A 27,966-nucleotide genomic window follows, 5' to 3' on the forward strand; every position below is an offset into this window, starting at 1 on the left:
CTTACATTGTCTTTTCTTGATTGTGAAAAACATTCGGACGATAATTGTTGAATCATCTGTCATTATATCTAATGACATGTATAATCTTAAAACTTGCGAAAACAGTCACTTTCATGTACACATCACAAGATACCGCCTGTCAAAGGATTTAAAGGCAGAGCTACGATGAAATTTACGTCACACGTTCCACATATAGGAAGCTGTCATTGGTTTATCGGTTATCTTAACTGGCATCGCTTTACCTAAACTATCGGGTAGCACGTGGATGCTTTTCGAATACACTATCGAATTAATCGGGGTGTTTATTGGGATGATTTTATGACATGTCACTTCGGCAATTAAGGGATGACGGGGGAAATAAGGGATGTCAAATATACAACTCAAAGTCTGAAGGCATGTCGCATGCGACAGGCGATAATAGCCTGGCGAGAACCCTGCCACCAATTCAACAAGACCTGTCCGTAAGACAGTGCGCTCCACTATTCGGGGATTTGACAGTAAAATGAATATATATCTGAATAAGAGACCTCTACTTTAAAAGGAAGATACACCAAGGGGCATAATTCCATCAAATACACAAATTTGAGATTTTAGGATTGTTACAACACATGCAGATGATGATGATAACGATATATTTTGAGTTTCAAGTCATTATCTTATATAGTGCCAAAGATATGTCCAGAAAACGAAGTTTGTAAAAAATTTAAGTATAAAAGGGGCAAAATTCGGTCAAATATAGAAATCAGAGTTATGGGGATTGTTACCACACATGCGGATGATGGTGATAAAGATACATTTTAAGTTTCAAGTCTTTATCTTATATTGCATTAAAGTAGTATCCAGAAAGCGAAGATTGCAAAAAAGTTTAAGTACAAAAGGGGCATAATTCTGTCAAAACACAATAAGAGTTATGGAGTATGTAGCCACACATGCAGATGATTATAAACAAATACTTTTAATTTCAAGTCATTATCTTTTAAAGTACCAAAGATATGTCCATAAACGAAGCTTTCGAAAAAATTTAACATGAAAATAATTCAAAGTATAACTCCTTGGTGACCTTGACCTTGGGTATAATGGGCAAATCTCCTACACATACTTTGTTTGTATGCTGGACAATGTTTATGTGAACTTACAGTATGATATAAGCAAAAGTAACAAAGATATGACAGAAAAACAAAGGTTGCCAAAAAACTTTAACCTTAAAAATAAACTAAGTATAAGACCTTGGTGACCTTGACCTTGAATATAATGGGCCTAGTCCCTATACATACTTTGTTTGTATGCTGGACAATGTTTATGTAAAGTTACAGTAAGATATAAGCAATAGTAACAAAGATATGACAGAAAAACAAAGGTTGCCGAAAAACTTTAACCTTAAAAATAACCTAAGTATAACACCTTGGTGAGCTTGACCTTAGGTATAATGGGCTCAGCTCCTACACATACTCTGTTTGTATACTGGACAATGTTTATGTGAAGTTATAGTAAGATATAAGCAATAGTAACAAAAATATGACAGAAAAACAAAGGTTGCCGAAAAACTTTAACCAAGAAGGGTCACGCCGACGCCGGGACGAGTAGTATAGCCCTCCTATTCTCCAAATAGTGGAGCTAAAAACGTAAGGGGAACTTACTGGGAAAGAGGTAACGTCTGTGACCCTAAAGCGCTCACCTGTGTACAAGGCTTCAAGTGTGTTTGTGTAACGAAATGGTACAAGTAGAAAGTTAGGTTTCTTCAATGTTAGCCTGTATTATATACATGTTACTGACATTTTTTAACTTAGGGCTATAATCTGAACAATTATGGTAGACAGCACAACTCCGATATCACATGCCAAATATCAAGGCTCTAGCTATTATTGATTCAAAGAAGTTGATTTTCATAGTTTCTTATATATAAGCCTTTAGTAAGTAACATGTCAAAGAGGCAATAATTTGGACAAATATGGTAGAGAGTGACACCCTTATATCACATGCCAGATATCAAAGCTCAAGAGAAAAAAATTTTTAAAGTCTGATAGCTGAAAACCTATTTTTCTAACAAAAAAACCCATATGTTCAATGAACCAGAACCATTTGAACAACTCTGAAATAGGGCTACCCAGAGATCATTAGTGTAAAGTTTCATCAAAATCCATTGTATGTTTTTGGAGATGTTGTTTAAAGACATTGTTCATGAAAAGTGACCACGCCCTCTGGCGGCCATGCTTTTTAACAACTAAAAAAAAAATGTGTACAATATTTGTAGAAAGTCACACAAGGACCATTTGTGTGATTTTATTTTAAAATGGGCTAACAATCTTATACAAGATTTTCTAAGTTTCTACTATATACATATAGGGAAAATTGACCACATCCCCTGGAAGCCATGTTTTTTGACAAATCGGAATAATTTGAACAATCTTGGTTAAGAGTCACACAAGGACAATTTGTGTAAAATCATTTTAAAATCGGGTCAGCAGTTTCACACAAGAAGATTTTTAAGTTTCCACTATATACATATGGGGAAAAGTAACAACGCCCTCTGGCCGCCATGTTTTTTGACAAATCAAATAATTTTAACAATCTTGGTAGAGGGTCAAACGAGGACCATTTGTGTAAAATTACTTTAAAATTGGGCCAGCAGTTTCACACAAGAAGATTTTTAAAATTTCCATTATATAAATATGGGGAAAAGTAACAACGCCCTCTGGCGGCCGTGTTTTTTGACAAATCAAAATAATTTTAACAATCTTGGTAGAAGGTCAAACATGGACCATTTGTGTAAAATTATTTAAAAATAGGGCCAGCAGTTTCACACGAGAAGATATTAATATAGGGAAAAGTGTCCACGCCCCCTGGCGGCCATGTTTTTTGATGAATCGGTATAATTTGAACAATCTTCGTAGAGGGTGACATAAGGCCTATTTGTGTGAAATTCTTTCAAAATCGGACCATTGGTTAAGAGGAGATGTCGTTGAAACTTTTTCTATTTTTAGCAGTGTTGGCCCTATGTGCAACCAAGTGGAACTGTTTAAACAACTTGTTATGTAACTTGCCATAGATGTTGAAGTTGTGTGTGAAGTTTGAAAGGGTTTTGAGAAACCTGCCTACAAGCAAAACTTTTACCAAAATTTAAAGTTAAAATGGGACAAAATTTTCGACAAAATTGATAGGGTTGTGTCACATGTCCTGAGAGCTTAACTCAAGATACCCCAAGACATTTTTGAATTATTTGAAAGCATTTGGCCCAGTAGTCTCTGAGAAACCTGCTTAAATGCAAAATTTTTAAGTTTTTCTCTTCTTTTTTTTGCTATGACAGCCCTAAATATGAGAAAGCACTTGAATAACTTGAGAGAGGTCCAAACAAGGGCACTGAAGAACAAGTTTTGTCCATCAAGTTATTATTATTATTATTATTAATTACCAGAATTTTATAGCGCTCTTTTCATCTATAAAATAAACGTTCAAAAGCGCTGTACAAACTACATATCATAGAATGATATGGACATACAATACAACACAAAAAATATATCAACAATGAAAGGTATTTAGCCTGAATCAGGTTTTACTCTACATTTTGATTGTACTAGATGAGTAAATGAGACAACAGATGTAGTTGTTTGAAAACTTTTACAATCTTTGGATCTACGCCACCATTTAAAGGTGTCAAGTGGAATTATATGAATAGCTTGAAAGATAATCATGCAAGAATGTCATCGTCGCCCAATTGAGTAGAACAGTTCTTTCTATTCTTCAAATAGCTGAGCTAAATATTTCGATGCTGGGAGACAAAAGATGGATGAATCTACCTATAATAACAGCTCATCTTTAACAAAGTTAAGGTGACCTAAAAAGCTTAACCCTAACCCTGCTATATTTCTATAATGGACTGGTCCATCTTTCAATTTGGACAGTACCACTTATTATTCAAAGGGGTTTTCACTGAAAATTTATTGACTGAATAGAGAACAGTGCAGACCATGATCAGACTGCACGGATGTGCAGGCTGATCTTGGTCTGCACTGGTCGCAAAGGCAGAATCATCTGCAGCCAGCAGGCTAAGGGTTAATCAAGGCAAAGAATATCCCATTTATTGGTGTGAAGCAAACTATCAGATCAGTGTTAAAATCTACACTTCTAAATTAGTGTTTAGTGTGAATAAATAAAGTTCTAACTATGACTAGTGTTAGTGTGGAACATCTACTACAACCAATACCTGTTGGCAATTTTCTATGTGCTGATTTGAATAACTTTTCCCCTGAAACCAGTGTAAAGTAAAAATAACCACAGTGCTAACTCAATCTATACAGTAAACAAGTGAATGAAGTATTGCCATGCAATACAAAGTCCCCTACTGGAAGGCACCTAATTTTTTCTACTGCAGCATAACATAATGAACTGATATCTGTCAATGATGTATAAACAATATTGTACTACATATACAATATGTTATAACATTATAACAACACACTTGGATTAAAATGTGCATATATAAAAACCCACAGTTGTTTTCATATTGAATTTTTTTGGCTGATTATAAAAATGTTATCATGTAAGTTATTTATAGTAACAACAAAGGGAAATTAATCTTTAAAAAAAAAAAAAAAAAAAATTAATAATATAAGTCCACAAGAAACTCTTTACCAGGTAGAGATAGGTCAAAATACACCTAAAAATTGGATGTAACATGCATGCTGTACCACAGAAAAGTGGTCTCGATTTTTCTCTACTGCCAGTAATAAAAAAGTTACAATAAAATCTATTTATAGTAATAACAAAGGGATGTAATTCTAAAAACAAGGGTGCCTCATGGTGGTGAACATTTGGTCCAAGTTACATCAAAATCCCTCCATGCATGAAGAAGAAATGTTCCATACAAAGTCATTCTTGAATTTGACCTTTGACTTCTAAATATGACCTTGACCTTAGACCTAGGGACCTGGTTCTTGCGCATGACATGTTGTCTCATCCAGGGGAATATTTGTGCCAACTGATATCTAAATCCTGCTTTGCATGACAAAGTTATAAACCGGACAGGAAAAAAATCCTCTTGACCTTTGATCTCAAAGTGTGACCTTCACCTTTAAGCTAGGGTACTGGGTGTTGCGCATGACATGTCGTCTCATCATGGGAAACATTTGTGCCAAGTAATATTAAAATCCCTTCATGGATGGCAGAGTTATGGACGGGACAGGAAAAAAACTCTGTTGACCTTTGACCCCCAATTGTGACCTTGACCTTTGAGCTAGGGGTCCGGGATTTGCGCATGACACGTCGTCTCATCATGGGGAACACTTGTGCTAAGTAATATTAAAATCCCTTAATGAATGTCAGAGTTATGGACCGGACACGAAACAGACCCTGTTCATGCTATGTTAACATTTGACTGCTAAGTGCGACCTTGACCTTTGAGCTAGTGGTCTGAAAGTTGTGCATGACATATCGTCTTATTATGAGGTACATTTGTGCCAAGTAATATTAAAATCCCTTCATAGATGGGAGAGTTATGGACCGGACAGGAAAAAAACCTTGTTGACCTTTGACCTCCAATTGTGACCTTGACCTTTAAGCTACGGGTCCAGGTTTTGCGCATGACACGTCGTCTCCTCATGGGGAACATTTGTGCCAAGTAATATTAAAATCTCTTCATGGATGGGAGAGTTATGGACCGGACAGGAAAAAAGCCCTGTTGACCTTTGACCTCCAATTGTGACCTTGACCTTTGAGCTAGGGGTCCGGGATTTGCGCACGACACATCATCTCATCATGGGGAACATTTGTGCCAAGTAATACTAAAATCCCTTCAAGGATGGGAGAGTTGTGGACCGGACAGGAAAAAAGCCCTGTTGACCTTTGACCTCCTATTGTGGCCTTGACCTTTGAGCTAGGGGTCTGGGTTTTGCGCATGACACGTCGTCTCATCATGGGGAACATTTGTGCCAAGTAATATTAAAATCCCTTCATGGATGACAGAGTTATGGACCGGACACGAAATTGCGGACGGACGGAATGACGGAATGACAGAATGACGGAATGACGGAATGACGGAAAGACGGAATGACGGAAAAGAGCATTCCTATAGTCCCCAAAACTGGTTTTCAACCAGTAGGGGACTAATAAATCATAGAGTATATTATGACTAAAACTGTAACCATATTCTATACCAAAACAAGAGGACCATTATGGTCCTGAATTGCTCACCTCTTCCCACATGATCCAGTTTTGAGTATGACGTCGTTTTTTCTATTATTTGACATAGTGACCTAGTTTTTGAGCTCATGTGACCCAGTTTTGAACTTGACCTAGATATTATCAAGATAAAAATTCTGACCAATTTTCATGAAGATCCATTGAAAAATATGGTCTCTAGGTTTTTCTATTATTTGACCTATTGACCTAGTTTTCGAAGGTACGTGACCCTGTTTTGAATTTTATCTAGATATCATGAAGGTGAACATTCTCACTAATTTTCATGAAGATCTCATGAAAAATATGGCCTCTAGGGAGGTCACAAGGTTTTTCTATTTTTATACCTACCGGCCTAGTTTTTGACCGCACATGACCCAGTTTCGAAACTGACCTAGATATCATCAAGGTGAACATTCAGATCAATTTTCATGAAGATCCATTGAAAAATATGGCCACTAGAGAGGTCAAAAGAGTTTGATAATTTTAGACCTACTGACCTAGTTTTTGACCGCAGTTGACTCAGTTTCAAACTTGACCTAGATATCATCAAGATGAACATTCAGACCAACTTTCATACAGATCCCATGAAAAGTATGGCCTCTAGAGAGGTCACAAGGTTTTTTATTATTTGACCTACTGACCTAGTTTTTTACGGCACGTGACCCAGTTTCAAACTTGACCTAGATATCATCAAGGTGAACATTCTGACCAATTTTTATGGAGATCCATTCACAAGTATGGCCTCTAGAGAGGTCACAAGGTTTTTCTATTTTTAGACCTACTGACCTAGTTTTTGACCACACATGACCCTGTTTCGAACTTGATCTAGATATCATCAAGATGAACATTCAGACCAACTTTCATACAGATCCCATGAAAAATATGGCCTTTAGAGAGGTCACAAGGTTTTTCAATTATTTGACCTACTGACCTAGTTTTTGACGGCACGTGACCCACTTTCGAACCTGACCTAGATATCATCAAGGTGAACGTTCTGACCAATTTTCATGAAGATGTCGTGAAATATATGGCCTCTAGAGAGGTCACAAGGTTTTTCTATTTTTAGACCTACTGACCTAGTTTTTGACAGCATGTGACCCAGTTTCGACCTTGACCTAGATATCATCAAGATGAACATTCAGACCAACTTTCATACAGATCCTATGAAAAATATGGCCTTCAGAGAGGTCACAAGGTTTTTCTATTATTTGACCTACTGACCTAGTTTTTGACGGCATGTGACCTAGTTTCAAACTTGACCTAGATATCATCAAGGTGAAAGTTCTGACCAATTTTCATGAAGATCTTTTGAAATATATGGCCTCTAGAGAGGTCACAAGGTTTTTCTATTATTTGACCTACTGACCTAGTTTTTGACAGCATGTGACCCAGTTTCGAACTTGACCTAGATATCATCAAGATGAACATTCTGACCCACTTTCATAAAGATCCCATGAAAAATGTGACCTCTAGAGTGGTCACACGGTTTTTCTATTTTTAGACCTACTGACCTAGTTTTTGACCACACGTGACCCAGTTTCAAACTTGACCTAGATATTATCAAGATGAAGATTCTGATCAACTTTCATGAAGATCCCATGAAAAATGTGACCTCTAGAGTGGTCACAAGGTTTTTCTATTTTTAGACCTACTGACCTAGTTTTTGACCGCACGTGACCCAGTTTCGAACTTGACCTAGATATCATCAAGATGAACATTCTGACCCACTTTCATAAAGATCCCATGAAAAATGTGACCTCTAGAGTGGTCACAAGCAAAAGTTTACGGACGAACGTGTCACAGAGTTATGATTATGAATATTATTTTTGATGAATTTAATATTATTAATGCATAATATTAAATTCATCAAAAATAATATTCATAATCATAACTCTGTGACATATTGCGGAGCAAATTTTTGAAGGAGTGAGGATATGTCACAGAGTTATGATTATGAATATTATTTTTGATGAATTTAATATTATGCATTAATAATATTTGATAAATTTTTAAGTAGTTGTTGGGTCAAATCATGAATGCACAGCAGCTGCATATTTATTATGGTCTGGACAGAATTAAGTATAGATATTAGGCAAGGTGTGAGCTAATTAAGTGTACATAGCTTATCTTTGATATAACATAATGTCCATGCTGGTTTTGTCTAGAAAGCAGCATGATCTACATACTGCAATTTGGTATGGTATTACTTGTTAAAAGTCACACATAGGTGAAAGTGCCTTTGATCTTTAGTTTGATGGGAAAAGATGGAATCATCATTAGTAACCTAATTAATGAATATTGACAAGTTATCTATTCTTTTACAAAGGCATTGATTGGTTAAGAAAGGGTCAGCCCTGTGAAATATGATACCTGTAGGTGTGGCTACGTTCAGAAGCTGCTCAAGTTTGTAAATTGTTGTGGTCAGAAGATTTTAAGACTAAGAACTGTTTAGGTCAGAATACTTTTTAGGTTTAGAACTGTTTAGGTCAAAATTTGGAGTTAGATCGGAAATTAAGAAATTATGCAGAAAATATTATTAATGAGATAATGAAGTGAAAGATTTAAATAAGGTTTTGGAAATATATTTTGTTATTAATTATGATGGACATGAACATTACATATATATCTTAGAACCATAGAAATAAAAGGAACATAGTAAAATGGAATTGTTGGTTAACTTATTAATTATCATAATAAAATCAGGAGTTAATTCCCCTAACTTTACAAACGCAGGGACGACGGACACTGCGCGATCACAAAAGCTCACCTTGTCACTTTGTGACAGCTGAGCTAAAAAACAAACAAACAAACAAACAAAAAAAAAAGACGGCCATGATGCCCCTATATATTGCTCACCAGAGTTAATCTGGCCTACTGACCTAGTTTTTTTTACCCCACATGAGCCAGTTTCAAATTTAACTTAAGAGTTCATCAAGACAAACATTCTGACCAAGTTTCATAAAGACTGAGTCACTACTGTAGCCTTTAGAGTGTTCACAAACTTTGCCTTTGATTTGACCATGTGACCTAGTTTTAATCCTAAATGACCCAGATTAAAACTTGACCTAGAGATCATCAAGACAAACATTCTGACCATGTTTCATAAAGATTGAGTCACAACTGTGGCCTATACAGTGTTCACAAGTTTTTCCTTTGATCTGGCCTACTGACCTAATTTTTGACCCTGAACAACCCAGTTTCAAAACTGACCTAGAGATCATCAAGGCAAACATTCTGACAAAGTTTCATAAATATTGGGTCAAAACTGTGACCTCTTGAGTATTCACAAGCTTTTCCTTTGACCTGGCCTACTGACCTAATTTTTGACCCCACATAACCCAAATTCATACTTGGCCTAGAGATCATCAAGACAAACATTCTGACCAAGTTTCATAAAGATTGGGTCATAACTGTGGCCTCTAGAGTGTTCACAAACTTTTCCATTGATTTGACTTTGTGACCTAGTTTTTGACCCCACATGACCCAGATTCGAATTTGACCTATAGATAATCAAGACAAACATTCTGACTTATTCTAATGGGTTTCAAACTTGAATTGTGGTCTCTAGAGTGTTGACAAGATTTCTCTTTGGGAAAAAAAAAAAAAAGATTTCCCTTTCATCCCATATGACTCAGATTCAAACCTGACCTAGAAATGATTAAGACAATATTCTGGCACAGTTTCATAAAGATTGAGCCACAGACGTGGCCTCTAAAGTGTTCACAAGCTTTTACTTTGATTTGACCAGGTGACCTAGTTTTTGACCCCACATGATCCTTTGATCTGATTTACTGACATAATTTTTGACCCCACATGACCCAGATTCAAACTTGACCTAGAGAACATCAACAATAACATCCTGATCAAGTTTCATAAAGACTGGGGCACAAATGTCGTCTCTAGAGTGTTCACAAACTTTTTCTTTAATTTGACCTACTGACCTAGTTTTTGACCCCACATAAACCAGTTTCGAACCCGACAAAAAAATCATCAAAACTAACATTCTGACCATGTTTCATAAAGATTGGTTTAAAAATGTAGTCTCTAGAGTGTTCACAAGCTTTTCCTTTTACTTTGATCTGACCTACTGACCTAGTTTTTTACCATACATAACCCAGTTTCAAACTTGACCTAGAGATCATCAAGACTTACATTCTGACCAAGTTTTATAAAGACTGGGTCAAAATTGTGGTCTCTTGAGTGTTCACAAGCTTTTCCTTTGATCTGACCTACTGACCTAGTTTTTAACCCCACATGACCCAGTTTCAAACTTGACCTAGAGATCATCAAAACTAACATTCTGACCAAGTTTCATAATGATTGGGTTACAAATGTGGTCTCTAGACTGTTCACAAGCTTTTCCTTTGATTTGACCTACTGGCCTAGTTTTTGACCCCACATGACCCTGTTTCAAACCTGAGCTAGAGATCATCAAAACTAAGATTCTGACCAAATTTCATAACGATTGGGTCACAAATGTGGCCTCTAGTTTTCACAAGGCAAATGTTGATTGACGATGCAAGACAGACGACACTGGACGCCGGACAATGGCCGTCACAATAGCTCACATTGAGCACTTCATGCTCTGGTGAGCTAAAAATGATCTTTTATTTCATTTATGGACAATATAGTTCTTACTGGGGTTTACGTCAGCATGATATAAGTCATATGGCAAATTTCCAGACTTAAATGGTGCTGGAAGACCCTAAGTGTTCCTCCAAGCATTATATCTGACACCAGCAACACCTGTTTACACAAGTACACTGGATGACTTCTTTAAATGTAAGAAGTCTACATACAAGATGTCAAACACACAGAGGTGATCGGCAAGTGATTTGAAGTCAGTAGCTTTAACCACTCCTCGAAGGCATCAAAAGAGGAAGTATATTTTCATTCAGTTGCATGATGACCTTCCTACATGGGTTTTTCTTAGAATAAGAAACATTTCTCCAAAATGGAAGGAAAATATGCATAAATAAATACGCAAGGTCAAAGTTATACAATAACAACATAAATATACCTGTAGGTCTTGAGATCTGGTTCACTGAGGAACTCTCTTAACAGCATACCATCTGTCATATATTTTACTACAGTTCTTTCTGAGGTACAGTTCTCAAACTGGATACTGTAACCAACCTATATAAAACAGACAGTCAAATATATCTATAAATTGTAGGACAAAATAATCATCTAATGGCTTGCTTTCTGACCTCATGGCATATATCTTCAACAGAAGCAAAGCAACTAAAATTTACTTGGTACTGCTTAGTATATACATGTACCAAGATTTCATAAATCTGAGCTAAGTTCAGCAACAATTAAAAAACATTCTATCAAAATATTGTTTATTACTTATTTCATTTTTGAATACAAGAACATAAACCAGAGTAATTCAAAATCTTCAACTTTTGCATTTTTTATTTCCCTAACTTTTACATTTGTTTTTCCACCTTCAATAATGCAACCCAAAGCCTTGTGTATTTGACCAAATATCAAACTGATGAAATCCCATTCCCTTGCATCATCTTTTCACTAAAAGTATATAGGAATTTTAACAGTTCTAATACCTTTATTGTTAAAAACAATTCCACTGTATATAGCATCGTATACTTGTATTTAGTCAAGATTCTTATCTTTCAGAGTACGTACACATAGAGTGCGTTCAATTCGGTCAAGAGAGAGAACATGCGCAGTTTATTGTCGTAGCCAACAGGCTCGAGTCAGGTCGAGTTGAGCGTAAATATGATCAATCAAAAGGATTTTAATCAAAAGGACGCATCCACATTAATTCAATAAATTTGCATTGTTTATCAACATCAGCTTCGATGCAAAAGTTAAACTTTATTTACAATCGGTACAACTTGTGCTCAGTGCTAACCTTTCGCTTTCCGTTGCTACACCGCCATTTGTATCAAAGCAGTACGCACATTTGCACTTCACTCTCCATTGCGGGAGGAGCACGTTCTTGACCTGTGACCTCGACACTAGTGTTGCACTACTCGCGTTCGATTGGCGGTAGTGTGAAAAATCCACTCGACTCTACCCGAATCGAACACACCCATAAAGACTGCTACAAGAGACCACCATTCTTTGTTTTATACTTGCAGTGAGAAGCAAGCTCATATCAGTACACCTTCTTGCTGAACCATTACTCGTGAGCTCAGCAGGGGTCGCGCTGTCGGTCGCCAATGGCGCCAAATGCGACAATTTACAAAATCTGGCTCTAATTTGGGTCAGTTGGCGAAAGTCTGTGGCGACAACAAAGCGATAATCGGGCCGAGACATTTTCTTTTTTCGATGACGTAACCAAATGATATAAGCGACCCGAAATGTGCTCCCAAGTTCAAGGTTGATTAATCGATAATTTTTGACAGCCGAATGTTTTGACAAGCACCGATTGGTGTTGATTATCGCACACACGTGTTTAATCATGTAAACTGCAGGTCATTAATTTCAATCATGTAAACAGTTGACAATAGATTACTGCTGTACAATAAAGGTGTTGGCGGTGTTATGGATTTACAAAAGGAGGTATGATATTTGATGATAGTCAGATTTAATTGTTCGTTGGAATATTTTAACAGTTTATCGTTATTGATAATTGCTTGATTGATTGTAATTAATACATTAATTGCCAATTACTTAATTCACTTTATGAATTTCAAAAGTGAAAGTTTGAAAACGTGTTTTGTGTGTGATAATCACTAATTATGACTCTGTTTATGAACCTGTATATAATGTTTCCCTGATTATAGTGATTTCACTATACAGTATGGACACTATGGATTCTTGTCCTAGTACTCCTTGTAAATCTCAAAAACGTAAAGCTGAGGAGATCTGTGCAACTCCTCCAGCCAAAATTTTTAAAACTTCTCAAAATTCTAATTCTCCTGTGAACAGATCATTTCAAGAAGCCTGGCAAAGAGACTTTCCTTTCTTAAAATATGATGCAAAAACTAAGTCAATGTTTTGTGATTTGTGTCTGAAATGCCAGTGCAACAATTCTTTCACAACTGGGTGCAATATCTTGAAGAGAGAATCAATCACAAAACACGTGAAAACTAAAGGTACATTTGAATGCAATGAATTTTTTCTTTTATTTTTTTAAGCCGCGTTCCACAAGGAGTGATTTTCTGAAAAATATAGTTTTCTTGAGCACTTGCTTTGTTTTTAATATTTTAACAGAATGTGTTTTTTGTAATCTGAATGTGGATAGTGTTGATTGGATTATTTTATGGATATTTATGGATATTTATAACAGAAAGGTAACAACTTTTGTTTTCTATTTAGACCACAAGACAGCTGCAGATGCTGCTAAGCTTCGAGTCCAGATGGATGTTGCTAGACAGGCCTCCATTAGTAAGAGTGAAGGGGCGGTGAAATGTGCTCTGGCAAATGTGTACTTTATGGCCAAATCAGATCTTCCAAGTTCCATGATGGAAAATTTGAACAATTTTCTGTTGTATCAGGTACAGTAGTAGAATTTTAAATAACCAAAAAATCAGAAGAATGAATTGGCTAAGATTTCTTACCAAATAATTTTGTATCATAATAATATTGTATAAAATGCACGGTTGGGCTCGAACCCATGAATCAGTCACAACTAAGAGCTTAGTTAAAAAAAGAAAAATGTGTAATTGAAAGTTGACTTCTGTTAATATTTCTATGTATTAACTATTAACGCATTAGACTTTGATATATAAAAATAAATAAATAGATAAATAAAAATAAATAGATAAATAACCCACTGTAATTTTGTTTCAACTAGGAATATTTCCTCATTTTGATTCTTCAAATTCTAAAAGTGTTATAATTAGGATACACTTCGGTTTTCAGGGTGTATCTCAGATTGCTGACCTTAAGATTGATGAACACACTAGCTATGAACATCACTCCAGTGTCGCTGAATTTCAGTCATGTATATCATCCGTGATAGAAGATGACATCATTGAGAAAGTGAAACTAAGTAAACACTACAGCTTGATGTTTGACGAAAGTACTGACATTTCAGTGCACCAAAATATAATTATGTATATCCGTGTATTAGAAACAAATGTTCTTGGTGTTGTTGAACCTTGTACATATTTTCTAGGTGTTGACAGTCTACATAGGGCAAATGCAGAATCTATCTATATGAAAGTACTTGACATGCTTAATAAAAAAGGGATAGAATTGTCAAACTTATGTAGTGTAAGCACTGATGGGGCATCAGTTATGGTAGGAAGCAAGACTGGTGTAGTCACTAGACTGAAAGCTGATGTACCGGGTGTAATTGCTACACATTGCATAGCTCATAGGTTAGCGCTGAGTTGTTGTTCAGGGGCAGACTGTATTCCATATATGGTTAAAGTACAAGAAGTCCTCAATAGTGTGTATAAGTATTTTCACCTCTCCCCAAAGAACATGGCCATGCTAGAGATGTTGCAGAAAGTTAGTAAGGGTCATAGTTCCAAGTTTAAGGAAGTGTTTCACACACGTTGGCTTAGCTTTGAAGGCTCAGTAGATGCGTTTATCAGAAACTTTAGTAGCCTAGTGTCAGTATTCTTGGAAGAGAAATCAGGGAAGTCACTCAGTCTGCACAAACCTATAACATGCTACAAATTTCTGTATGTGGTCCATTTCTTGGCAGATGTGTTGAAACCTCTCTCAGTTCTATCTAAAATGTATCAAGAGTCAGACCTAGATTATTCAGAGGTGACACCAAAATTGCAGTCCACCATCAGTTCTCTTGAGAGATTGCTGTCCGAGAAGTCAGGCTTGAGACTTAAGGAATTTACTGACTCTGTTCCTGAGGTTCCACAGGTAGGGGAAGATGGTTTGTATACATTTGAATATAAAGGTCACACAATCAGAGATGGTGAGAAACAGCGTAGAGAAGCAGGTAGTGTTTGTGAACAGTTTGTAAATGGTGTCATTCGTAGTCTGAATGCAAGGTTCTCTGACAATGAAGATGGTGCTGTCTTGACAGCTATGAGTAATATTTTCAACCCACTTGTAGAAGCAGGCTCTAAACCAGGGGATGTAGACGTAGCAGCAGAGTATATGAACCAGATAGGGTTTGAGAACAGTGGTGAGGAAATTCAGTTATTTGTAGAGTTTGTCCAGTCCTTAGTACAAGAGAAAAACAAATCTATTAGAACCTCTAAGGATGTAGCCAATTTAGCCATTAGAAAGAAACAGGTATATCCTGTTACTGCTGAGTGTGCAAGTAGATTCTTGGTAGCACCTGTCTCCACAGTAGATTGTGAGAGAGGGTTTAGCAGGCAGAACTTAATAAAAACATGTTTAAGGAGTAAAATGTCTGTGCAGTCATTAGATAGACTACTTAGAATATCAATTGAGGGACCTGAAGTCAAGGACTTCCCATATGATAGAGCCTTTAAGAAATGGGCATTGATGAAAAATAGAAGAATTTTGAAATAAATGCTGTGAATCTTGAGTCTGGTAAACCTGATGATGTTCCATAACAAACAAAAACAAGAATTTTAATTACTAAATGTTTAATACTGTCATATTTGTTGTATTGTTTTCTCTGTTAAACATAAACATTATTTTTAAACAGACTGATATACATGTAACAAGTGAATAGGAGATTTTTTGCTGAAATAGTTGTTTTGTTAATTTTCAGTCTGCTCAACATGTATTTTTGTACTTAAGTATTCAATGAAAACATGTGTACATACAATAAGGATAATTTCAGTTAAATGATGATTAAGTACTAGAAATGTTAGTATGCTACTAGTCTACTAGAACTTAAGTATGAGCTTTGTTAAGTTTTATTTAACAACAGCCTACATGTACAAGTGTCTTTAAATGTGCTTTGTGAAGTGTTGTGTAAAACAGCTGACATGTACCAGTACCTTTCAGATATGGTTAAGAGAAACACTCATTTTACAAAATAGTCTTTAATCTGTGCTTGTTATTTTTGTATTTGTTTTGTAGTCTTGAAAATAGAACTGAAAATAAATGAAGTTGAATTTTAGTATTTGTTTTTGTTCTTGTAGTTTATAACGCAGGTAAAATGAACTTTCATTTCCCATCTTCCTCTGGCACCAATGTTGGCTCCAGTGGCTCCTCCTTGGCTCCAACTTTTGCCAAATGGCGAAAGTGTTGGCGACAGCTAAAAAATTTCCAGAGCCATCCCTGGCTCAGTATCAATGAAGAAGCCCTTGATTTGTAAAATGTCTATTCAATTATCAGGAGCATCAATATTTACAGTCTTATATCCCAGTCACACATGCGGCACGGATAGCTACGTTTAGCCACGGATAGAAATGTAGTAATCCGTATCGATTCAGTTCCCTGTTTTAACCTTGAACATATACAAATTAAATCTTTCAAAGTTTTAAGAACATAACATTGATGCTGAAATACAAAAACAGTGAAAATACCAAATAATCAAAACCTTTTCTAGACAGACTTGGATGCCACTGTGTGATATATTTTGCTTTCTTGGACATAATTTTGGGAAATCCTGATAATGCAAACAATGTCGGAATAAATGTGGATCATGCGTCTTTTGAGAGACAAACAATGAATGCCAGTAAATTTATACCATAGGCTCAATTTTATGACTAATTGCACTATTATCTATGATAATGAGTTAAAAATCTAACTTTTTCAGTGATGGTATCAGGCATCTGTAAGGCTTGGACAAATTCAATCTCCTTGTCCATGATTACATCGTATTCTTTCACTTTGTTTTTCTCTTTGGCTTTCTGTTTGGAATCTTTGGCCCCAAATGATGCAAGTGCTGCCCCAACATGCTCTTCCTCCCATTTCAACCGTTCAGAACTAGGGCCTAAAAGACATAAAATATTTAGTGTAGATAGGATATTTGTTTGTTTCAATATAAGATCAAAATAACTTTCATTTAGAGAACATCAGTGCAATGTTTTTAAGAGCTGCACAATCATAATTTGAGCCGTGCCATGAGAAAACCAACATAGTGGCTTTGCGACCAGCATGGATCCAGACCAGCCTGCGCATCCGCGCAGTCTGGTCAGGATCCATGCTGTTCGCTAACAGTTTCTCCAACTCCAATAGGCTTTAAAAGCGAACAGCATGGAGCTTGACCAGACTGCGCGGATGCGCAGGCTGGTCTGGATCCATGCTGGTCGCAAAGCCACTATGTTGGTTTTCCCATGCCACAGCTCATTTTGTAAAAATATAAATTATATACTGTTAATATGCGAAATCAGTTTTAAATACCATGCTAAATGATATCACTCTCCATATCAAGTCATCATAATGTTGATATTGGAAAAAAAGTCAATTCTTTAGGATATTTAGATTTTTTATGTTTTTATACATATCTGTACACATTTATATACTCAGGGCACTAGACAACTTTTGGGGACAGGTACCCATACCCTCAGGAAGGGGAATTTTTCGACATTTTAAGATAAAAAGGGGAAGTTTAAGCCATGTATATGTAACTACTTTTCACACTTATTTATACTGTTTTCAATCATTTCTAACTGATGTGATTATATTGCAACAGTAATCTTCCTCAGAGGCACTATATAATATTAAAAGAAAGAGTTAATATCTATTTGTGTCAAACAGGGGATTTTTCTTCTGAGAAAGGGGGAAAAACATATTATTTTAGGAGGGGAATGGTACCCATATTCGGCCCCAAAAATGGCCAAACGAGTGCCCTGTATACATCTGTATCTTCACTGATGTACTGATGTACATTTTGGATATAATTTCCAACATTATCTATCATGCATTCAGATAGTTCCAAAATTTTTAAATATTTCATTTTCATTGACAATAGTGGCAACCATTCTGGGGATCGAAATTCTAGATGTAAAGGTACTGTGAAATCATTAATATTCTTGGGGGACTAATTTTTGTGGACTTCGCATTTGAGTCAATCCACAAATTTAATCCCAACAAACAAGTAAAATTCCCATTCATTTTAATATGTTCAAAAGTTGAAATCCATGAATTTATATCCCAAGGCAATTGTCATTTTGACCAAAACCATGAAATCATGCCCACTAAATAAAATGATTTCATGGTAGTCTACAAAATCAGCAATAAAGGTAAAGGTTTAACCCTTAGCCTGCTAAATTTCTATAATGGACTAGTCCATCATTCAATTTGGGCAATACCATTTATTATTCGAAGGGGTGTTTACTGAAAATTTACTGACTGAATAGCGAACAGTGCAGACCATGATCAGACTGCACGGATGTGCAGGCTGATCTTGGTCTGCACTGGTCGCAAAGGCAGAATTACTGCCGCCAGCAGGCAAAGGGTTAATGATACATGTTACATCTTTCACAAAATGCAAATATTACAAGATTACCTTCGGGTCCCTCTTCCTTGAAGTATTTATCAGAGGGTTTATCATCTTCCTTTGGTATAAAGTATCTGTTGACCTTCTCCTTATCGCCAGCTGACTTGTGTTCCTTCGCTAACTTCAGCACTTTCTTCTTGTACTCCAGCTCATGTTTCTCCTTCTCTGTGAGTCTGAAGATACATTTCACAAATTAATGACTGCATAAACAAGAGGGCCAAGATGGCCCTAGGTCACTCACCTGAGAAACACACCATAACAGTGTAAACATATTTGACCTAGTGATTTCATGAAACAAATATTCTGGCCAATTTTCATTAAGATTGGACCAAAAAATGTGGTCTCCTCAGGTTTAAACAAGTATTTTTTTAGATATGACCCAGTGATCTAGTTTTTGACCCAAGATAACCCATATTCAAACTTGACCTAGATTTTATAAAGGTAAACATTCTGACCAAATTTCATGAAGATCAATTCAAAAATACAGTCCCTATTGCATACACAAGGTTTTTCTTTGATTTGACCTAGTGATCTCATTTTTTGAGCTAAGTTGACCCATATTCAATCGACCTAGATTTTATCAAGGCAATCATTCTGACCAAATATCATGAAGACCAATTGAAAAATATAATCTCTATCGCATACACAAGGTTTTTCTTTGATTTGACCCAGTAATCTGTTTTTGATCTATGATTGCCTATATTCCAACCTGACCTAGATATCATCAAGGCAATCATTCTGACATACTTTCATGAAGATCAATTGAAAAAAAAAAACAGCTTCTATGGCATACACAATGTTTTCCTCTGATTTCATCTATAGACCTGGTTTCTGACCCGCAATGACCCATATTCGAACTTGACCTAGATATCATCAAAGTAATCATTCTGACCAATGGCATAAAAAGATCAATCGAAAAATACAGCCTCTATCGCATACACAAGGTTTTTCTTCAATTTGATCTAGAGAGCTACTTTTTGACCCAATATGACCCACATTCAAAATCGACCTAGATTTGATCAAGGCAAGCATTAGTATCAAGTCATTCTAGTAAGGGGTATTGATGCTAGACAAAATGGTCCCATTTGGTTAACCTCGTACGGATGGATGGATGGATGGACGGATAAACGAATGGACGGACAATCAATATATGCCTCCCGCATCAGTAGATGCCGGGGGCATAAAAATACAGCCTCTATTGCATACATGAGCTAAATGTTGACAGACAGACAGACGACAGACAGACGCAAGACATCGTGCGATCATAAAAAAAACAATGTCTTTGACAACCATAAATGTCATTTTGATGGCATAAAAATGAGGGTAGAATCATGAAACATACCAACAGATATCAGTTAAGCCTCAAACAATCTTTTAGGTTTTTAAGAATTAAGACCTACATTTTGTTATAACACACTATGTACCTTACAGCAAAGTATATTACCTAGTACAAATAAGGTATTACAGTGTGCTACATTCACTGCTGTTTCTGAACTAACATACTGTAATTTCCATACATATGCATGTGTAATCCAACATCAGGACATTATCTCTTTCAAAATTATATAAATCTAGTAAACAAACTCACTTTTGATCTCCAAATAAATATTCCTCATCATGAACATCAGCCTCCAATTCTTCCAATTTGACAACATGACGTTTCTTTAAATAATCTCGACGTGACTTCTTTCGTATCTCTGGTACAATCTTCTTACGGTCCTCTGTTTCCAAATGCAGTCTTTTCTGTGCTTCTTCATGAGCCTATTCGAGATGAAATATTTAGGGTATTAATATATGGAATACTGTCTTCTTTCAATAAATGTAAATAAAAACTCATATGAGCACTTGTATAACAGGACAATGAAATTGCAAATAAAGAATTTGAACAGAAATATTTCCACAGATGATCTGCATACAGGTTGAATAAGTGCACTTTAGTAACAGTTAAACGTAAGTGAAATGAATTAGAAACGGAGAATTTACTTCTACAGAATAGCTGAAATTCTGACGACATTTGCCGATGTTACTCAAAACAAAATAAATAAAGTATTTTAAATGTATTTTTAAGTATGAAAAATGCATCTGAATGACTAAGATTCGGCAAAAATATGTCTAGGAAAGATTGGCATTATTTACCAAGTTTATTCAAGAATTTGCAGACTTGTTTTATAAAACGTAAAACTAAACAGAATGTTTTAAAATCCTTTTTTATACATAATAATTATACAGATTTTATCACCACTATGCAAATTTAATGGCTGCCGAAAAACAAAAGAAGTGGTTTGCAGTGACAGAAATAAAGATGTACTGAGCTGTAAATTAAAATTTTTTTTAAGATTTTCTTTTAATTTCCTTGTTGTATGGGCTTATAAGACGCGTCCCACTCTTTAGACTGGAAATATGACCCCTAAAAATTCATTTTATAAGCGAATATGTACAGTAACATTTTAAACTACAATCTTTATTTTAAAAGTTAAGATAATGAAAATGATACAAAAGTAATATCAAGAAAGACACACTACTTTTTAAAGAAATATTTGACAGGTGCGATGTGCATAGAATAAGGTCATTGTAGTTTATGAAACAAGGTTTATATTGTACCATTATAAAAAAACTGATGTAAACTTAAACTGTCTTTTTTATATATTTCATTCCACTAAATATTGTGAAAAGGTATTATATATATATATATATATAATATAATATATATATTTATATAATATTTTATAAAATAATATATAATATATATATATAATAAATATTATATTATATATATAAATTATATATATATCTATATAATATTAAACATACATAATCATTTTTGCATAAAAGTAATGCTTTGATACAAAGAATAATTACATTTATTTTATGCTTACTAATGAAATACTGTATTCTATCAGTTAAATGTTTTTATATCTCATCACTCACACTGTGAAAATACGAAATCTATATATTATTATTATTATTATACCAGATTTATATAGCGCCCTTTTCATGATGAACACATTCAAAGACGCTTTACATATAGCAAATGCAGCCATACAGGGCGCGAAATTCATCCTCTACTAGCACAGACACAGAGCGATCTGACCAGAGGGACAGAGTGAGATAAAGCCCCCAGAACAGACAGAGAGAACGTTTTAGATAAAGACGTGTCCGGCTAACTTAGCCTAGCTCTTGTGAATAGACAGTCTGGTTCTTTAAAGTGCCCAGTGTATAACACAGATACACACGAAGCCATCTTTCTTGGGAAGAACCAGTACAGGCCTCTAGTTAGGTGGGAGACACTCAAAAACATCTCAGAAATTTCCAGTGCCTGGACCATGATTAGAACCCCGGACCTCTGGACTGACAGTCAAGCTTGTTACCACTAGACCACCAGCCCACCTATTTTTGAGATATAGATTGTCATCAACAGATGACAAACGTTACAACATCAATATTACTAAACATAATGTAAGTTGGCGAGCATAGCGAACCGAAAAAATCAAAGAATGGACATTCAAGGGTATTTTAGTGTAACGAAAAATGCAAGCTTTGCCGAAAACGGGGAGTGCGATCTCACCCATCGCATCCCCCCTGGTAACGCCCATGATGATCATTACATTTATTTCAAACTTTGTGTTCAAGAATACTGTAACATATACAGGAAGCAATTAATAATAATCAGCTGTGTTAATTGATTTCTGGAAAGCCATGACAGGATAGTTTTGTGGTTGTCTGTTGTAAGATGTGAGCTACTAATATGATAAATATTAACATGATAATGCATATTACATTAAACACATTGTCTTCTAAATTCTACTGTTAATTATCAAGTATACTTGTAACTGTGCCCGAATTATTGTTATATGTGATAGTAAGAAATCTGGTCTGCCTTTGATTTACTATAATTCATCAAGTCATTTCTTTTCCAGGCTGATTACACTGCCCAATCGGGCTTTCGACATAAAAACTAATATGTCTTGAAAAATAATGAAGATATTTCTTTCAAACTTGGTCCATTTATTAAGCATAACATATGATGTATATTAAGATAGAAATAACTCTGTTGCCTTCAGTTTTGTTAGAATTACTTCCCTTTTTCAGATTTTAATGATGCATAATTTTTGAAGTCCAAAAAAATTTTGTTTTAATGCAATGTTTAGAACAGAAAAGGGTTGAACCGTTCAATGGCTTTCTACACTCATTCTCAAATTATTTGGGATTTTCGGTAGTATTAACATGAAATCAAACTGAAGATGCACAATGACAAACTAGTTTATTTTTGTTTTAAAATTTAGCATACATATCCAAATAATGCAAATATGTGGTTCCAAAATATTTTGAACATCAAAGAAATACTTTGTCGCGGTGAGTCGGTACTATCTTTTTTTGACAATAAAATGTAGCGATTTATTACAGGTTTTAACTGATACTATGGCAATACTAAAACTAATGTTTTTACACTAATGCAGCAATTGGCAATACCTCAAAATTGAATATGATAACAAATAAATTTACAAAACCATGAACAACAAAGAAAATCTTGAAAGAAAACATTTGTATCGAATATTACAAAATATTTCTAGAAGAGACAATTGCCGTAAAAATTCTTACAGATAATCAATCATTATTGTCTCTTTCTTTGATGTTTGTTCTATAATCACGGCAAATTTCCGCCCTAGATATTACCATTTTGCCCTAACACTGTGCCTAATGTATACGTCGCATTTACGGCAGGTACGCTACATACATGGTATATTGTACATTCCATTACTGGCATTTCCTGTTGATTTTGTCAACATTCTGTATGCATGGTGAGGTAAGAAAAACTACTTATTTTCATTGAAGTTCAACGTGTTTATAGAAGCGATATATTCAGTAAGAGCTGCAGATCATTCACGCTCCTGATGATAATGTGGTTTTGGCCAGTTATTCTTTAGTTTCTTCAAACATTCGAGTAAACTGACGTGTGAATTCGGTTTCGAACTCGGACGTTCACTTTCATGTTCATTTTCTTTCTCTTAAAATCATTCCGTTGACTTTTCACCTGCTTAACGCGAGAATGGTGTATCAAGTTACAAACGAAAATATATATCATGGCGTAAATTCATGTTTTAGGGGAGCTTTATGCCAAAATTTGCAATGTAGGCCCTATAAAACGGCGCATCTACAGAAGTACGCCACATAAAAAGGCCGTTATATTTATAGTAACTGATTACAAATGTCTTAACTCGCATCTATTCTTTCATTTTATTTACATTTTTTAACATTTATAAACGGTTTTGGAATTACATAATGTAATAACAGTAATATTCATTATTCGAAAGATAAAATAAACATGCTTGTTTTGTATAAACAGTACGGTATAGAATTGCACGTTAAAGTTTTTACCTGAGAATCATAAATATTCCATATATTTTCGTAAATTAATCTTTGGTGTCCGAACAAACGAATTAAAAACTGAAAATGTATTTCACAAGTAACATAATGTCGCATTTACAGGTAGCAGTGCGGACAAAACCTTCCTCACTCCTAATTTCGCATTTTTTTTTGTTGCCTATAACTGACTATATCTTTTTCTCAAATTTTATCTGCAGACTTAACAGGAAGGAAAATTCTCATAATACCCCAGTCACACATACGGTGCGGATAGCTACGTCTAGCCACGGATAGATACCCTTACGGAAATATTATAGTTTGCCGCGAACACTTGCTGCGATCATGCCGCGAATATCCAGCGAACACTTTTGATACAGTTGCTATAATAGTTTGCGGGATGTTCGTTTGGTGTTCACTTTTCACACGCAAATTAATTTTGCCGCGAACTTCCCGCGAACACGTAGCTGTGAACTTCCCGCGTACAAGTTGCTGCGAACATCCTGCGAACTAGCTGAAAACCATCTCTACAGAAATTAAATTTGTGTACAAAAAAGCATGTACAGAAAAAGTGCAAAAACAAATAAATTAGTAGGAATCAGGGATATAAATTTATTGAATAAACTTCAACACTGACTGAAGTTGTAACAAATTCAAATTGTCAATGTCTGAACTTTTTCATATCATATTTGGAGCATTTTAAACAAAGTTTTAATGATAAAATATATATATATATTTGAATTTTAACTGTTACTTGTCATTTCAATAACAGTGTCTGAGTGCATATGTATTCATTTCATCCCAATGTTTTTCTTCACACTACTTATAAGTTACATGTATTACTACAAATCTGTCATTGTTTTACATGTTAATTATCAGACTTATGAAGCTAAGAAATTGTCAAAATAAGCTAGTTTTATATTTCTTTTTAGATAATCTGATATACAGCTCTGCAAAAGGTTAAGCATATCTATTTCATTTTCAAAATTCCTTATGTTTACTGAGATATATAAGTATAGATATTAAACATAAATTTTCTGACTTACCACAAAGAAGTATATACATTTGTGTATTCCTATTAGCCTCTAAGAATCACTTATGAAAACTGTCTGTAATGCACACAGATTTCCTTCTAAACATGTCCAAAATATCTGGTTGTAATTAACTTATCAGACTCGTACTGTGACCTTACAGGATAATGTTACAAATTAATTGATCTACAATTACCTGCTCTTATAAAAGCTCTTCAGTAACAGTTTACCAAAAGATTATAATCTTCTAAGTTCTTCTCGCGAACATGCCGCGATCATTGGTCTTCCAGCGAATATCTCGCGAACTAGTATCAAACCAATCGCGGCATGATCGCGGTAGCAGCCAATATCCTGCGAATACTTCCTGCGAATAGGTATGTTCGCGGCATGTTCGCAGCTTTTTGACCATTTCGTAAGGGTAAGTAGTAATCCGTATCGATCTGTACCTGAGCCATTTCTATCCATGGCTAGACATAGCTATCCGCGCCGTACATGTGACTGGGGTATAAGGGAGACCGATCTCAGGTTGAATGTGCCATTTTTCATATTTTGCCTTGTTCTCGAGCGCTGTTTCAGTTTATCAGTACATTAAGACCATGTTTACATGAAATAATATTTCCGTTAAAAAATGAAATGTAACAATAGCCAGGGATCGAATTTAACGGTCGCTAACTCGCAAAATTCGAGTAAGAATAAAAAAATGCGAGTAGAAAATCATGGCACTCGAATATTTTTGCGATCACATTCGAAAATCGGGGAATTCGCTCAAACTGTCCTTTTCTCTTTAAAAACTCCTTTCGGGCAGTTAAATTACCGATAATCACGTGACTGCTTCTAGACGCTTGTCCCTTTATACAAAAGTAATTATCGGATATGTAAGTAAGCGTCTAGGCAATATTTGTTTTCATTCTGGACGTCTGTAATTTGCAAAGTTCTGTGAAAATGGAGAGGAAATAACATGTTTCTTGGTGCAAAAAAGCCCGCGGAGCTCAAAAATGCTAGCAACACTACCAACTGTGACCTGAGAAAAACTTAAAAGATCAACGTCAAGCCAAAAGTCCAAAGAATCATTGAGTACTTTGGTTTGTATCATACTTTCAAAACCAGAAAGTCCCAAGCCTGTCCGAACTGTGAACTTTTATATGTAACCAAACAACAACAAAACAACTTGAATTTAGCACGTAAACAGCTTTTAAATAATTGCTAGTGGAACCCATCATTTTGCTAGTGGAAAAAAATGGAACTAGCAAAAATTTGCTAGTTGGAAAAAAAGTTAAATTCGATCCCTGAATAGCGGATACAGTCTTTAGTTTAAGAATACTGCTAGTGTAAACATGGCCTGTAAAACATCACAACTTACCCCGAATCTGGGGTAGGTTGTGGCAGTATGCGGCTTACACTGTGCAAGGTACACCTTACCTTACAGTATGGTATAGCATTATAAAACTACATGGCATTTAACCTTTTCGTATTTCTGAATTCACATAACTCAAAATGCTGAATTTCATAATCGATATCTTATGTCGATATAACTACAAAAAAATGAACTGTCACAACACGTCAAATGGCTCATTGTCACAGGAGCAAAAATTTTTTCAAAATGTTTTGTTGTCATTTTTTTCCTAAGAAAACATTATAATTGTAATAAATTTAAGTGCATATGGCTAATGGACCCATGTATCCTAAGTACGTTACTGCCACCTGTGGTCCGAATCAGCCTGTTTCCCTTCCCTTTACAGTGCTTTAGGGTATAGCGGATAGCTAACTAATTTTTCTTGCATTCTAATTCAAAGAAACAAAATTTAGTAGTTTTTTTTCTGTATATCAGACAGAAAACAGCTAGATAGTAGATTATCTATTCTTTTCAAAACATTCAGCATTTAATAGAAATTCATGTGATTTTTCTCTCCATGCTATTGTTTACGTACGTCGTGGTTTAGGGCACAGGGGTTCGGCTCATGCCTAGGTCCAGGCCCTACCCAATAAGAATAGGGCCTGGACCTAGGCATGACCCGAACCCCCTGTGGGTGTACAATATAGCTTTGGTCATTTTTTCCATTATTAGTTTAAAATCCACATCTAAACAAACTTCCCAATATTTTTTTTACTATAAATCAGAATAATAATGTATTCTCTTTTCAAAAACATTCAGCTTTTTAAATTTCTATCAAATACTTTTCATTCATTGATGTTTTTTACATACACACTCATTTAGTCAGTAAAGGATAGCCTCGATTTTTATTTGATAACATATGAAAAATAACACGACAAGCAATCATTTAAAATGTATGTCAGAATATCCGTCTGCATGCCAGTAAAAGAATGATATGAAAATTTATACAATAATTCAAGTCTAAATGCAAAATTTATCAACCTATCCCCTATACCCCGAGCGGGTGCGACCCTTTATGTACCAGTTCATTTATGTACCAGGTACTTTATGTACCACTTTGAGACTTAATGTACCACATATATTATATAGTAGCTATACTTTCTATATACCTATTGTGCATAGGTGATAATAGGTGATAATTTGGTTGTAATTTACTGTGAAATTGTTGATTAAATCAACAATATGGGCCAACATTTTAAATTGACTTAAATTAAATATTTAAAGTGATTAAACAGTTTAACAATGCATTTCACAAAATTGGAATAAGGAACAATTCATAGAGATCAATTAATGCTGGATTTTTTTAAATTTTATTTTATTTTGTATGTGGTACATAAAGTCTCATAAAGTGGTACATAAAGGGCTGGTACATAAGTGGACTGGTACATAAAGTCCCACATTCCCCCGAGCTATACCCAAAAGCACTGTATCTCTTTATTTGTTCACATACTCTTAGTACTTTATACATTTGTGTATCCGTATCTATCATGAATGAATTTTGAAAGAGCTGCGTTCTTGAAACATTACTTTCCCTTCGAATCTTTGTCCTTACCCGTTTCCGTGTCTCACCGGTCATGATTTCAGCTGCGAAAAAACCGCCAACCGTCAACTGTAATCAAATAGAGTGACTTCCCTTGGAAGTAATACGCCATTTACAGGTTATAACACACTAAATTTAGCTGTTCTTTAGGTATGAA

The 27,966-nt window shown here is 35.2% G+C and overlaps 3 protein-coding genes across 3 annotated transcripts in view; 1 reads left to right on the plus strand and 2 right to left on the minus strand.

Annotated features, from left to right (window-relative positions):
• LOC123529746 (pre-mRNA-splicing factor ATP-dependent RNA helicase DHX16-like) overlaps positions 1-11,306 on the minus strand; it is a 40,657-nt gene extending 29,351 nt beyond the window's left edge. Inside the window, exon 1 of the mRNA XM_053521226.1 lies at positions 11,195-11,306. Coding sequence (XP_053377201.1) covers positions 11,195-11,253 — 59 coding nt within the window. The 5' untranslated portion in view covers positions 11,254-11,306. The remainder of the gene's footprint in view (positions 1-11,194) is intronic.
• Positions 11,307-12,478: 1,172 nt separating this feature from the next.
• Positions 12,479-15,665, plus strand: LOC123525386 (zinc finger protein 862-like). Its single transcript, XM_045304400.2, has 3 exons — positions 12,479-12,705; positions 13,465-13,643; positions 14,011-15,665. The coding sequence occupies exons 2-3, from the start codon at positions 13,506-13,508 to the stop codon at positions 15,595-15,597; spliced, it is 1,725 nt and encodes a 574-aa protein (XP_045160335.2). The 5' UTR covers positions 12,479-12,705; positions 13,465-13,505; the 3' UTR covers positions 15,598-15,665.
• A 538-nt stretch (positions 15,666-16,203) lies between these two features.
• LOC128547666 (pre-mRNA-splicing factor ATP-dependent RNA helicase DHX16-like) lies at positions 16,204-27,904 on the minus strand. The gene is made up of 5 exons (XM_053520734.1): positions 27,822-27,904; positions 20,073-20,245; positions 18,494-18,657; positions 16,791-16,975; positions 16,204-16,359 (listed from the first exon to the last, which is right to left on the minus strand). The coding sequence occupies exons 1-5, from the start codon at positions 27,843-27,845 to the stop codon at positions 16,204-16,206; spliced, it is 702 nt and encodes a 233-aa protein (XP_053376709.1). The 5' UTR covers positions 27,846-27,904.
• Positions 27,905-27,966: the final 62 nt, after the last annotated feature.

Source organism: Mercenaria mercenaria, chromosome 13 (assembly GCF_021730395.1).
Source record: "Mercenaria mercenaria strain notata chromosome 13, MADL_Memer_1, whole genome shotgun sequence".
NCBI classification, from domain to species: Eukaryota; Metazoa; Mollusca; class Bivalvia; order Venerida; family Veneridae; genus Mercenaria; species Mercenaria mercenaria.